This window comes from Lactuca virosa, chromosome 7 (assembly GCF_052849685.1).
Source record: "Lactuca virosa cultivar CGN04683 chromosome 7, Lactuca_virosa_CGN04683_v6, whole genome shotgun sequence".
NCBI classification, from domain to species: Eukaryota; Viridiplantae; Streptophyta; class Magnoliopsida; order Asterales; family Asteraceae; genus Lactuca; species Lactuca virosa.
In genome coordinates, this window is record NC_136432.1 from 287,165,890 (window position 1) to 287,181,476 (window position 15,587).

General features: G+C 34.3%; 2 protein-coding genes and 1 pseudogene across 2 annotated transcripts; 1 reads left to right on the forward strand and 2 right to left on the reverse strand.

Annotated features, from left to right (window-relative positions):
* Window positions 1-4,719: 4,719 nt before the first annotated feature.
* On the forward strand, window positions 4,720-6,735 carry LOC145125904 (uncharacterized protein At4g26485-like). The gene is made up of 3 exons (XM_079061312.1): window positions 4,720-4,944; window positions 5,708-5,906; window positions 5,992-6,735. Exons 1-3 carry the CDS (start codon window positions 4,743-4,745, stop codon window positions 6,632-6,634), a joined length of 1,044 nt encoding a protein of 347 aa, XP_078917438.1. The 5' UTR covers window positions 4,720-4,742; the 3' UTR covers window positions 6,635-6,735.
* Window positions 6,736-7,220: 485 nt separating this feature from the next.
* LOC145127810 (uncharacterized) lies at window positions 7,221-8,881 on the reverse strand. Its single transcript, XM_079062937.1, has 3 exons — window positions 8,760-8,881; window positions 7,777-8,492; window positions 7,221-7,687 (listed from the first exon to the last, which is right to left on the reverse strand). The coding sequence occupies exons 1-3, from the start codon at window positions 8,879-8,881 to the stop codon at window positions 7,221-7,223; spliced, it is 1,305 nt and encodes a 434-aa protein (XP_078919063.1).
* A 4,670-nt stretch (window positions 8,882-13,551) lies between these two features.
* LOC145127811 (uncharacterized protein At4g26485 pseudogene) lies at window positions 13,552-15,213 on the reverse strand (annotated as a pseudogene).
* Between the last annotated feature and the right edge of the window lie 374 nt (window positions 15,214-15,587).

Consider the following 15,587-nt stretch of genomic DNA (forward strand, 5'->3'; position numbering starts at 1 on the left):
TACATCATATGTTGTTCAGAAGAGAAAACCCATAAAAAAAAGGAAAAATCATCCAAAAAAGCACGTTATATACGTAACCATCAAGAACTATAATCAGGGAAGTCCATAAATAAGAATAAATTAATTTAAAGACACTGCAAGATTTAGTAATAGATGATGATATAGGTAAATGGCAATGTTTTTCCAGTTGACAAGCATGACAAATGGAAGACTTATTTGACGAACATGCAATAAAGTGTTATGTAACTGGAGAAACTAAAAAGTAGATTATCATGGGTGTTAATCGAGGTCGTTAACTCGTCAAAAAAAACTTAAAACCCCTTCAATAATTAGTCAGTTGTATTACTTGATCTCTTATTAATAATGAGTTCTCGGCCGCCCACTGCTCGTTTGATCACTAACAGAATTATAATTTTATATAAACATAACAAATATAAGAGTAATGATGGGTGGTCGTGGTAAAGTGATAAATAATTTTGTTGAACGACCCAAGATACGACACGAAAACCGACACGAAAAAAAACGGGCCCGGGCTGAGACTTTTTGACTCGTTGACCCGCAAAAATAAATGGGTCGTGTTTGGGTTAGTAATTGGATTCGCAGGTCAACCCATATAAGTTTTTTTATTTTTTATTTTTTAATAGGTATTACCATTTTAAAGCAAGCTACCACAAATGGTTCATCATTTGGTGGTTCACCATATAATATATTAGATTTAAGTTATGTGACTATGCTTATCAGCCTATGTGTATTGTGTTCCCTAAATCAGCTAGTCATCATTATTATGCTAATAATATATGGGTTCATGGATCAACCGCCAACCTGAATCTGACCCACGAAACCGAATATGACCCACGAACTCGTGAACCAGTATAAATAAACGGGTTAGACGGGTCGTGTCTAGGTTGGTGTTTCCAACCTGCCAACCCGCGACACGAATAATTTTACTGGTCGTGTAAAAGTTGATGCTTTCTGACCCGCCAATCCGAACCCGACACGATTGCCACCCCTATCTTGTACCATTAACATTGATATACTTCTGAAATCCAAAATCCGAAATAGCCTCATCTCATACTTGATGGTTATTTCGAAGGGAAAATGACTTAAAAGCCCATCGAAGTTTTCAAACCGTTCAAAAAACCCAATTATGTTTTGTCTGTTCAAAAATACCTAACTAACTTACACTTTCGTTCACTTCCCATTTAGGGTCAACCGACTAATGAAAGTCAATGAATGACATGACTTATGATGTATAATTAAATATCGTAAATGACTTGTAAGACCAACGAAGTTTCAAAACCGTTCAAAAACCCCCAATCATGTTTTGTTTGTTGAAAAAAACCCAACGAACTTACGCTTTTGTTCAATTCTCATTAGATGCAACCAAATTCATTACGTATACAACTAGTTGGAAAATGACATGGCATTATATTTAATGACATGGAATAAACAGATTAGAATTGCCCTTTATATATCGATTTAGGGCTTGGAGAAGAGAAAACGAACGGTGTCTGTGTTCGATCTCTTGTAATAGCTACTTCTTATTCTTCCTCTCAATCATTGATGTCCAACTCAAGATCTACAAAGAACATATTTGATGATGAAAACCCTTGTGGATTTGGACGCCCTTCTTGAATTTGGATATCTAGAACGGAGGATAATCCAGAGAAAAAAGTTCATGTAACACTCCAAATCAGGTACACCTTTGAAACCCTTGAAAATGAATTAATTGGCAAAAATGGTCCCCCTCGTACGCTGGGCGTAACTAAGGGTACGCTTAGCGTACCATGGGAGAAGGATCGCAAAGGAGCCTTGCGTACGCGGGGTGTACGTAAGGGTACGTCGGGCGTACGCAACAGAGGGCCAAAACCCTAAATCTCGGACTTGACCCCCTATTTAAACACCTTTTAGCCTCTTGGACCAAACCCTATCAGCATCTTTAGCCTCATTTCGTCCACCTACAGATGAGATATTGTGTGAGAGGGTTTTGAGCTTAAGGAGTGGGTTTTGTGGCCATTTTAGAGTTCATTCAAGAATAAGGAATTGCTAAGCAAGCTTGGGGTGGTTTGGTGCTTCAAGAATCTGCTTCTAGGTCACTTTGCAAAGCTTCTTGAGGTAAAAAGCTATGACTTTGCCATCTTATTCATTAGATTTAGCTAGGGTTTTCTAGTTTTGTCCCTTTGGTTGATTTTGGACCTCCTCTTGTGAGTTAAGCAACTCCAGAGGATGGAAATGACAGATCTGAGGTCCCTTGGTCCTTTTGCAACATAAAAATGGAGTCTTGGTGGGTGTTTTGACCTCATGCATGGGTTAAGAACCTTAGAAAGGTCTTAATGAGGGTGTTGGGAACATATGAGGCATGCAAAGGCATAAAGTTGCCAACTTTATGCCCTAGGTCGTCTTAATAAGCTTAGATCTGACTTTTGGACGTAAAAGAATCGAGTATTAAGCACTTAATGGAAAAAGTGCTTAATCTGTTAGTACGCTGGGCGTAACCCAGTGTACGCTGCGCGTAAGTCCTAGAGCCCCAGTACGCTACGCGTACCAGGGTGGTACGCTAAGCGTACGCATCACAGATGAGCTTGGATCTGTTTTGGGCCTTTGAGCTGTTGGGCCTCATTTAGTTATTAGACTTGGTTGCATTCTGAGAATAGTGGGCCATTTTATCTGTTGGGCCATTGGTGTTATGGTAGGGCCCTATTGGGCCAAGAGGCCCATTAATGATTTTGGGCATGGACTTTGGGCCCATTAACAAAGAGAGGATATTTGGGCCTTTTTGGAAGGACTTGGGGTTTGGGTTTCCCTTTGATTGTGTGATGTCCTAACATGGATTAACCTTATTGTTCAGCACGGGAGGTTACGGGCAGTTAGGAGAGCAGTTTTCGGATTCTTCGGACAGAGGTGAGTCTCCTCACCATACTAATGAGTCTAAGGCACCAAGGCTGGCCCATTTCTTGATATGTAGTGTCCTAGCTGAAATTGTATTATTTGGCATGATAGTTGGTATGAGCTAGGAAGTATGCTAGTAGTATGTGTGGTATGTTTGTATGGAAGACCATGGGAGAGCCCATGGCACTTGGATATAAGACCATGTGGAGAGCCCATGGCTTTCCTATCAAAGACCATGGGAGAGCCCATGGCACTTAGGTGTAAGACCATGTGGGGAGCCCATGGCATCCTGGAGTAAGACCCTGGGGACGAGCCCACGGCATCCTTATCTGTTGTATGCATGACTTATGTGATATATATATAGCTATTATATGTTGTATGTGATTTGTGTGTGGGTATGCTCTGGGGAACTCACTAAGCATTAGCTTACAGTTTGTGAATTTGTTTCAGGTACATCTGAGCCCAAGGGCAAGGGCAAGGCTTGACGGCGCGGCGTGCACTCTCTCATCGATCTTTATGGGACACTCTGATGTTTTTAAATAATGTTGTAATGAATTTGGATTTGAAAACTATTGTTTTGGAATTTCATGGCTTATGGAAATGTGTTTGATTAATTCAAAAAAAAATCATTTTTGTAAATTTGGGTCATTACAGTTCAGGGCTTGTTCGAACAGATGAGTAAGTGTAATTGAAAGCTTTATAATGTCCACATTCTATCTATTTGTTTGGTTTCTTTCAAAAAAACTTATTAAAATGGACATGATAAAGCTTTCAATTACAAGTACCCATATGTTCGAACAAACCCTAAACATTATTCACTGGATGATCCTACATTCTAGATGTCTAAATCCGAGAAGGGCGTCTACATCTACAAGAGTTTGCATCATCAAATATCTTCTTTGTAGATCTTGAGTTGGACATCAACGATTGAGAGGAAGAAGAAGAAGTAGCTATTACAAGAGATCGAACACAGACATCGTTCGTTTTTCTCTTCTCCAAGCCCTAAATCAATATATAAAGGACAATTCTAATTTGTTTATTCCATGTCATTAAATATAATGACATGTCATTTGTCAACTAGTTGTATACCTATTGAATCTGGTTGCCTCTAATGAGAATTGAACAAAAGCGTAAGTTCGTTGGGTTTTTTTCAACAAACAAAACATGATTGGGGTTTTGTGAACGGTTTTGAAACTTCGTTGGTCTTACAAGCCATTTTCCGATATTTAATTACACGTCATAAGTCATGTCATTCGTTGACTTTCGTTAGCCGGTTGACACTAAATGAGAAATGTAAGTTAGTTGGGCTTTTTAGACAAAATGTTAAGTTTGTTTGATTTTATTGAACAGACAAAATATAATTGGTGTTTTTGAACGGTTTGGAAACTTCGTTAGTCATTTTCCCTTATTTCGAAAATAAAAAATAAAAAAAAAATTCCCCGCATCCATATTGATCATTTTTATGAAGGTCCTTAAAAATTCTTACGATTTCAGATTAATTGGCTAAATATTTGTTTACAATTTGAAAAGATATTACATATTTTGTAAAAGTATAATATTGTTACATACTTACATAATTGAAAAAACCGGTGATGCATAAATAATTACTTAACGCACTTCCCTTAAAATATATGATTATTCAAACGGCAATTCAACAAACTTTAATAATTACTTAACCCACAATTCGACACCTTATTTTTTTTCAAAACTCAAGTGGCAATTTTCGTAATATTTGGTCCACCAATGGTCTCTTTTGCATTGCGTTTGTTAAAAGTTAAAACCCACGTCCCTGCACCTTTCCACATTCGGCTTTCTCTCTCTCTAGTTTTCTGTGAGAGAAAACATCTGTAACAATGGCGGAAATTGTACGGAGGCATGGACATCGTATGTCGATGAATAGACGCGATGAAGTTGGAAAAGAAAAATGGGCGAAGCATTACTCTTCGAATCACCAGATACTGTTAGTTGGAGAAGGAGATTTCTCCTTTTCTCTGAGTCTGGCGATGTCATTTGGCTCTGCTTCAAACATTGTCGCCACTTCTCTCGACTCTTATGGTAATCAATCCTTACTGCTTTTATCATCTATTAAATCGCCGTCTCCAATCCTAAAAAGTCAATAAGTTTCCATAATCAGCTTGATGCATTATATTTGTTAAGATTGTAGGCCTATTTTTTCTTTGTTTTGATACCGTTCCTCCATGGTTAATGCTGAAAGCGTATATTGACTGTGATAAATTTGATCCTTTACATTTGTGTTAAACATTTAGTTATTTGTTTGTATCAAGCTCTTTGAAAGTTCTGATTTCAAAGTTTTCAACCCATTTGTATAAAGAGGGTTCATTATGTTATTTGTATCAAATTCTTTTGGAAGTTCATTTACGTTACATTTTAGTGGTTTATAAAATGTTTATGTTAAATTTTTAACAATGGATGAGTAAAACTAAGTTTAATGATTTTGGTATTAGATATGAATAGTGTAAAACTCTTTTGATGTTCATCGTATATCCACACTGTTCATTGTAGTGCAACACCTTTTTTCCAACATAAATTATTTAATTGTTTAAAATAATGTTTGTAAGTTTAATATTTATTGATTTGTTATTAAATTGAAATGATCCCTTTGGGGAAGCATGGTTTTCCTGGTTTTTTGGGAATGTAATTTTTGTTATCCAAACACCAAAAATATCTTGTTTTATATGCATATTAATTAAATAAAGCTTCACGGTAGATCTTAATTTGTTATCAAACCAGTCAATCTTTTGCTTCAAATGCATAACTTAATGGTTTTGTGATTTGAGCAAAATTTGATTTTTCCTAGATATTCTTATCAAGAAATACAATAGAGCAAAATCAAACGTGGGAATCCTGCGTTATTTTGGAGCTCAACTATTACATGGAGTTGATTCAATCAACATGAAACTTCATACCGATCTTCGAATCCGAAAGTTTGACCGAATTGTATATAATTTCCCACATGCCGGTTTTCTAGGGAAAGAAAGTGATCACTTGGTCATCATGTAAGCTTCATTTTACTTGAAACTTTTCAAACTCTTAGTAATATTTTTCCTCGAAATTTTAAAGTTTCTTTTGCTTTACTCATAGGATGCACAAAAATTTGGTTCGTGGTTTCTTCATGAATGCAATCGACATGTTGCTGCCAAACGGTGAAGTTCATGTAACTCACAAGACTGCTCACCCGTTTGACTCATGGAATATCGAAGAACTGGCAACTCAAAGTGGTTTAACATTGATTGAATGCATGGATTTCAAGATTGAAGATTATCCTGGTTATAACAACAAAAGAGGAGATGGTAAGGATTCCGACCTTCCATTTCCTTTAGGGAAGTGTAGTACTTTCAAATTCATATTATCTTCACAAGCCATGGAATATTTAACCACTTCACACCATAGAAGAAACCCTCAACAACCTCAAGAAATTCCATTACAAAGAGGAAATGCAAATGCAAGGATGGATTCATCAATTATGATGAAGAGCAAGGAATGCTTTTGGATTTTCAGGGAGTATTTCAATCATGTGCGACTGACATCTGGGAAAGTTGATGACTTTCTTACATATTCTGTTAAGGACATGCTAAGAATCGGGTTTGAAAGATACAATGCAGAAAATCATGGAAAACCCTTGGATGGTTATGTAGATCTTTTAAAAGAGCTTCATAGTTTAAGTAAACAGAGGGTCACATTCTTGCAAAAGTGGTTGATGGAAATGGATCGCTATCGCTTGTAAGGTCTGATTTGATATTTACCTTCAGATTTTTGTATCAAATGCTCGTGGACATGGTTGTAGTCTGCTAATCCAGAAGAAAAAAAAACATGTAAACTGTGATATCTGGCTTTTTATGCTTTTATGTTTTTTTAATGAAAATATATCACGTGGCCACCACATCAGAAATTTATTGAAACAGAATTAAAATTTAGTGATCGAAAATGTATAATCAGAAATTTAGAGTATTTTGGAGCTTCAAAATTAAGGGGCCGTTTGATAGTTGTTGTCTGGGAAAGTGCTGTATGGAAAAGTGCTGTCTGGGAAAGTTTTCTGACTGGGAAAGAAACAATGCTGTTTGATTGTACATATGACTGACTGTGCTGAATGATGAAAAATGACCATATTACCCTGCTGTTCTATTCTGTGATGGATGAAGTTGCTGAATGATTATAAAAACATATAAATTATCATACAAAATCAAAATTACACAATAATCATTTAAAAATCCGAATACAAATTGTCTTACAAAGTAATTAAACATAAATCAATCAAAATCCAAATAGAAACATACTGAAATTGAAAATAACATACTAATTTGCATACATCTCTAAAGTAAACCGGGTGAAAGTAGTTGATTAGCAATCTGCTCACGCAAAGTAGTCATGTATTCAACGGCTTCTGAACCCCACTCTATGCCTTGTGTGTTTTCGCCTTCAATTCCTCCACCGTGCACATCAAGATTAACCATAACGTTCTCTTCAAAATTTTCAAATAACTCATCTTGGATATTGTATTTCCTTATAAAATTATGGACCGCGACACAAGCAATGACTATGTCTCTTTGTATCGGAAAAGGATAAGGAGCCATTTGTTTTAAGATTGGGAATCTCGCCTTCAATACACCATAAGCACGCTCAATAACATTTCTAAGTTGTGCATGAGCAAGATTGAACCTTTCTTCTTTAGTTAAAGGTCGACGTCCTCGAAAATCGGCTAACCAATACCTAGTGCCACGGTACGGAGCCATGAACCCACGAGTGTTGGTATATGCGGCATCACAAATATAATATTTATCTGTAGGTGAGTGACATTTATTATATAAAGAATATAGATAATAAAATTTATATAAAGAATATAGATAAACTTATATAAATATTAGAAACCTGGTGGAGGGAATGGAAATCCGGAAGACGGATTGAATGCAACTTCTTTCAAAACTCTTGAATCATGTGCTATGCCTTCCCATCCAGCCCATACAAAGGTGAATATCATATCAAAACCACAAATTCCTAATACATTTTGATAACATTCACCTTTTCCTCTTCCCCTATACCTCGTTTGTTGATCAACGGGCACAACTGCATGTACAAGAGTTCCATCTAGTGCACCTATTGCTCCGGAAAATATAGCTTTTAACCGTCTTTGTCGTTTTGAGGCATGTCTTGTTGGATTAGGATTTGTTGGTACTATAATTTCTTTTGCAAAACACATCATTGCATTTAAGACCTCATGAAAACATTGATGAATGGTTTGTGTGGAGTGATGAAATCTTCCTTTAACCGCTCGAAAACGTTCATTATGTCCTATAACATGTAAAAACATAGCCATCTTCTCTTCAATGCTTATCGTTCTACTAGCTTGCAACCAACTTCTTTGCGTAAAATGATTGCATAATAATACAAATGCCTTTTGTGTAAGACGCATCATATCGTAACATTCGATAGGGTCCCCGTGTATCAAATCTTGCGTATACGCATACCCGCTCGAATCGTTATCTCTTATTCTATGAATTTTTTTTAGCCTTGGCCGGTTTAACCTCAACCAATACAAGACAAGTAAAAGAAAAGCTAAAGCTTCACCATTAGAAATCATACTTGACCTGTAAAATACAATTACATATAACATGTCAAATATAAAATAAACAACCAAAATATTTATAATATGTCAAATATAAAGTAAATAACAAAAAAAAAATATTTATCTAATAACACAAAAGTGATGCACCAAAACCTAACATCCAAAAGTCATGCAACAAAGAGATAGTAAAAGTAATCAAATGTAACATCTAAAAAGTCATCAAAGGTAACCAAACTTCATTCCTACACTCCTCACCCACGACTCACAAGTAGTAGGCGTAAGTCGTAACCAAACTTTCCTAATATCGGCACTTTCAGCAAATAACAAAAGAGCGGTCTTGTGTCTTTCATCTTCTTCTCCCCATCCCATTTTTGCCAATTTCTCCATACATGCATCTATGTCCTTATCCATTTCACTTCTTTGATTTTGTTCACTTCTTTGGTTTTGTTCCACAAGCGTCCTTGCAAACTTGATGATTTCCTCCTAAACTTCTAGTGCCCTTGCGTTTCTCTTGTTTCCACCAGCTCTTTTATTTCCACCCACTCTCCTATTTTTCGAATGTCCGGAGGATTCTTCACTTGCAGCTACATGTTGGGTTGAGTCGGGAGTTTCCGTTTGGGTGCATTGAACCTCATCAAAGTCATGCTCAGTGTATTCAGGAGTAGGACGGGGGAGTGTAGAAGATGGCCCCCAACTATCAAAGCCGGTAGAGGTTGCACCTTCAAATAATTGGGTGCAGAGATCAGGGAAAAGGAGGGGCACAGTTTTCAAAGCTCCTACAATCTTGTTCAACTGTTTAACATTTTGAAATTATCAAACCATTAAAAGAAAATAATCATATTTCTACTATTTGTTTTAAAATTAGATGAATATATATTACCTTCGTCTCCGTCTCCCATTGTTCGTCAGTCAAATTAAATTTATTTGTTAAAGGATCATATATATTTCCGGTTTTGCTTTTAAGTTTCACCCAAGCTTGATACTTTCCTTTGTAGTAGTCGTAGTGGTTTCTCATCTGTTTTTGGTCAACGACTAAACCGTGTTCCTTTAATAATTTTTCGGCTACAACTTTCCATGAATTTGGTTTGAGGGCACTACCCTCACGACCATTTGTGGTTACTTCTTGGATAGAAGCATCAAGAAAAGTTTTGTCTAAACTTTGGTCCCAAATGATTCTAAATTTCCTTTGTGACATGTCTATAATAAAAAAAACAACAAATATAACCAAAAATCAACATGTATATAAAAAAAAACAACATATAAAACCAAAAGGCAGCATACATATACAAAAAAAAACATATATAACCAAAATTCAACATTTATATACAAAAAATAGCATATAAAACCAAAATTCAGCATGCATATAAAAAAACTGCATATATAACCAAAATTCAGCATGTATAAACAAAAAACAGCATGTATAATCAAACTTCAGCATGTGTGTACAAAAAACAGCATATATAGAACCAAATTTCTGCATTTATATACAAAAAAACAGCATATATGTTCATAATTTCAGCATGCATGTTAAAAAAAACAACACATTTATAACTAAAATTCTGCATGTATATATAAAAAACAGCATTTACAATCAAAATTTTACATATATATACAAAAAAACAGCATATATATTCATTAGTTCAGCATGTATGTTCAACAAACAACATATATGTTCACAAAAAACAGCATCCTGTTCACAAAAATCAGCATATTTGAACAAAAATCAACATGTTCTAATAACCACAACATGAATGTATGCTTTAATAACCACAAAAACATGTTCTAATTTTGATTTCAACCACAAAACAAGTATAATGCACAAATTCTAAAAAATAAGAAATCTGGAAAAAAAAACTTGTTCACAAAAACATGTTTTGATTTTGATTTCACTCATAATTTCGAAATCAAGAAAAAAGAAAGATTAATTGAAAATCCTTGCTGATGGATCGAGAAAAAAAAAAGAAAAAGATGAGAATCTTGTTGATGGATCGACAAAAGGAGAAAACGAAACCTGTGGGGCGGAGCAGTAGGGCGGCGGTGGTCTGCTTGGCGGGAGGAGGTTGGCCGGCGACGGAAGATGGATGCAATGGAAGGTGGGTAGAGTCGATGATGACCGATTGAAGATTGCAGCGACGATGTATGCGTTTTTTTTTTGTTAGGGCACAAATGTCCAACGCGTCCTTCTTTTCCATTCAGACTTCTTTTTGTGGCTGTGTGGGAAAGCCCAATCTTACCGGGAAAGACGAAGTTTTTTGTGTAAAACAAACAGTCTTTCCGGCCCATTCAGCCGGAAAGATCTTTTTGGGGCTGGAAAGACACTTATCAAACAGGGCCTAAGTTTTGGTATGGGATCAAGTCAAGAAGCCTGTGCACTGCGTTGACAGAGAGAAAATGTTCCTTTTTTATGTTTCGCTAACCCTACGATTATTACAGGGTATCCTTGGTGTATATTTTGGGATATTAAAAAAGTGTATTTTCCAAATATATATATATATATATATATATATATATATATATATATATATATATATATATTTGGAGAAATTAAATATCTTCCTACCTATTCCTACCAATCCTCCTACCCATTTAAATGATGACATGTGTAATGTTACTATCTTAAAATATCATTAAATTCTCTTTAAATGAACATTAAATGTTATACATGTCACCATCTAATTGGATATGATGATATTTAGGAACAAAAAGTAAGAGGATATTTAATTTATCGTATATTTGGGACAATGAAAAGACACTTCAATAATTAATAAAATATATATATATATATATATATATATATATATATATATATATATATATATATATATACATTTTTATTTGCTTTTCGAAATTCGAAAAACATAGTTTTTAGTTTAATCCATGGCTTAAATAGGTATATGCACAATCCAATCCATGGCTCAAATAGAGGCGCATAAACACCTATTTTAACCGGTTATAAGAAAACCGGTTTTAGTTGTATTTGGTTCGGGTTTTTTTAATCGAATTTGTGTTAAAATGGTTTTTTCGGTTAGAAAACCGGTTCAGTTTGGTTTTTTTAGAAAAACCGGTTTTGAGTTTTAAAAAAAAACGGTTCCAAACCAGTGGACGATTATTTTTAGACTAGTTCTCAAAAAACTGGTTTAACAAGTGCACCTCTATGTTCAAATGATGTTGCAAAAGAGTTTTCTGGATTTAAAATCAAGTGAATTAACATTTTGATGTCCTTGACAATAGCGATTTTTGTTTCATGTCTTGGTGTAGTTGAGAGAAAATTTCAAATTATATACCATAAACGGTGAGTTCAAAGTCCAAATTAGGCCATTTCTTTCTAATTCGGTGATCATTTTGGTAATGAGAAAAAAACATTATTATTATCTTATTTTCTTAAAAGTTATATGCACTTGTGAATATCTATAGTAGTGTTACACTCTTACTATAGGATAGAATATATTCACCCTTTAATATAGAGATATTCACAAGTGACCATATAAATTGTTTCTTTTACGTTGTTTTTAGTAAGGATACTGCTAAATAGACACTCCTTAGACATTCTAATCATAAAACCAAATTACTTTTAACATTAAACACAGTGAACTTTATTGGAGATTGTCTTTTAGGCTATCCGGTATCCTTATATACGCGTGAAAACAATTTCATAGCCTTTTCACAACCAACCCACTATACTTCGGGGATGATGTTCACTAGTGAAGAAGTAGTGAACAACCAATAAAGAAGAGAGAGAGGGAGAGAAAAGGAAGAGAGAGATAAACACAATGCTTTTGGTGATCTTCTGTGGTAGCCACCACTCCACAAGACACCCACTACACATTGGGGTGGTGTTCACTAGTGAAAAACCCTTCCACATAGGATCCGCGTAGGTATCCTACGCGTGAGAAGGTCTCCATCCCGTATGGCCTTAGAAAGCTATATATCATATTACAAACCAACATTAATTCACCTTTTCGTTTTTCAATATTTATTCCCTATATTGTTTTATTATATTTTTTCTTTCATTTTATGCTTTAACATTTTTTTTCCACATTATTTCTGCAATCAAAATTTTTATACTACTTTACATATATTTGAACATTACATATACTGTCTAAAAATATTTTATTTTCCAAAGAAATATAATTTATCTTATTATTATTCTTATTATTATAAAATGATGTTTAGTATACGTTTTATGTAATAAGAAACATATATTTATATTATATACCTATGAATAATAATAAATAGTTAATAGGAAATAAACAACAGTAAGTCTCTAATATATTTATATAATACGTAAGAATAGAAAAAATTTATAAAATGACTTCAATATGAATGATTTGTTTTAAACTTTTAATTATATATTTTAATAATAGATTTATTAAAATATAACAATTATATCTTTTGAAATATAATATTTATATATATGATAATATAACAATAGTTAATAAGCAATACACAACAATATTATATAATACGTAGGAATATATAATGACGTTAATATGGATATGGATGGTTTGTTTTAATAATAAATATTTCTGATATTAGATTTATTAGAATATATCAATTATAGCTTTTAAAATATAATATTCATATTTATGATATAGATGGATATAATTAGATGTGAATGAAGATAAATAGACTGATTATTGCTTAATTATTGAGATGGTTGTTTTTTTAAATAGAATGGGATGTTTATTTAGCCATTCCCTTTTAGTAAATTCGTTAAAGTGTAACTTTTGTTTTTTTATTTGGTTTGAAAACATCTATCTCGAAAATTAGTTCGATTAAAATATTGGTTATATATAGTTGTGACGTTTCGTACTTTCGTATAAAATCCTATTGTTATCTTTATAAACGTTTGTGATATCTCATTTATAGCAGTATAGCACATAGAAACAATCACATAAACATGTAAAATGCTACAACTCTACAATACATTATATATGCCCTTTCATTCCAAAAAAACATTAAGAACACCAGGAATCACATTTCACAGTTGTTTTTGTAGATCCCAAAATATATACGAGCACTTGGACACAAAAAAGTGTGATCCACATGAAGCAAAAAGAGAGCACAAGCTGACCTCTTAATTAATACGGATGATCAATTTCCCATAATCTGTTTCGCAAGAATACTAGCCTCCTTCTGCATAAATTCCAAAGCTCTTCCAAATGATTTAAATAACCATCCAACGGTTTCCCACAATCATCTGCATTGTATCTTTCAAACCCTAATCTCAGCATGTCCGGAACATTATACGGAAGAAAATAATCAGGTTCCCCAAAGGTGGATCTTGCATGATTGAAATACTCCTTGAAAATCCAAAAGCATTCACCACTTTGCAAAGGATTCATAACAATCTGTTCATTCGCTCTTTGTAATGGAATTTCTTGAGGTTTTTGACGCATTAGTTTCATGGTTTTTGAAGTTACTATGAATTTAAAAGTATTGCATTCCCCTAGAGGAAATGCCTGGTCGGGATTCCTACCAGCTCCTCTTTTGTTGTTGTAACCGGGATAATCTTCAATCTTGAATTTGACACATTCAATCAATGTTAAACCACTTTGAGTTGCCAATTCTTCAATATTCCATGAGTCAAACGGGCGAGCAGCCTTGTGTGTCACATGAATTTCACCGTTTGGACGCAACATGCCACTTGCGTTTCTCAAAAAACCACGTACCAAATTTCTATGCTTCCTACAATTAGAGATGCATAATTTACAAATTTCTTTTGAATTTATATACGAAAAGAATGATGGATTGTTTGAAACAAGAAAAGAAGCTTACATGATGACCAAGTCATCACTTTCCTTCCCCAAAAAACCAGCGTGTGGGAAATTATATACAATCCTGTCAAACTTCCGCATTCTAAGATCAGTGTGAAGCTTCATTCTGGTTGAATCAACTCCGTGTAATATTTGAGCTCCAAAATTACACAACATTTCTAGGTTTGTTTTTGCTCTCTTGTATTTCTTCATAACATCATCTATTAATATATTAAGCCACAATCATAATTAACAGTTTAACAATTAACACCAACACCTTACGCATTTAAAACAAAAAAATTGACTCTTTAGAGTTTAGACAACAAATCAAGAGCATAAAGTTTGTAAATACTTTGAATGAATATTCATGGTATTTTTGACTCCTTTCTTATTTTAATGTTTTTAGTTATATCGTTTCAATCATAACCAAGGATATTCATTATTCGACGTCTTTTAATAGGTTTAAGAACTCAATTACTTTGATGCCATATTTGGTACAACACAATATTTACGATTAACCAATATAAGTCACCAAAACTTATTATTGAATTGTTAACCCTGAAACTCTTTTCAGTGGGTTTAAGCACCGAAGTTTATGATCAAATTTATTGGGATTCCTAATTTCTTATATGTAAATGCTTCGAGAAAAGCAAAATAAACCTTTCATTATTTACTACCGGAGAAACTTAACGAGAAAATATGCTCATATCTGCCAAATAGAATGCATCAAGTGATCATGTAAACCCTAGATTTAACAGACGATCAAAGGAGTAAGGATTCATTACCATAAGAATCGAGAGAAGATGCTACAATGTTGGAAGCAAACCCAAAAGACATCGCCAAACTCATAGAAAAAGAGAAATCTCCTTCTCCAACCAACAGTATTTGGTGGTTCGAAGAGTAATGCTTCGCCCATTTTACTTCCCTGAGTTCATCGTTCCCGTTCACCGACGTTCGTCGTTCATGCGTCCGTACAATTTCTGCCATTATCACCGATTATTTGTCTGGCAAAAAATACTCCAGGGAGAAAGACGGGGGCAGAAAGGTGCAGGAACGTGGGTTGTATCAACTATCAACGCAAGCTATATAATTCAAAAAGGACAAACGACTGCACCAAAAATTACCAAATTGCCACTTAACATTTAAAAAGGGTAAGAACCAAATTGGCATGGCTTGACTCCTCGGAAGGATAAATATGATTAAGACATACTATCACGATTCGATTGCCGCCATCCGGTCATTGTTAGGCCATGTCGCCATGATATAGCTATGGTTAATTGGTTATGGTTCTAGTTAGACCCTTGGACTTTGGGAAATTACAATTTCAATTACCTAAATTATAAATATGGGATAATGTATAA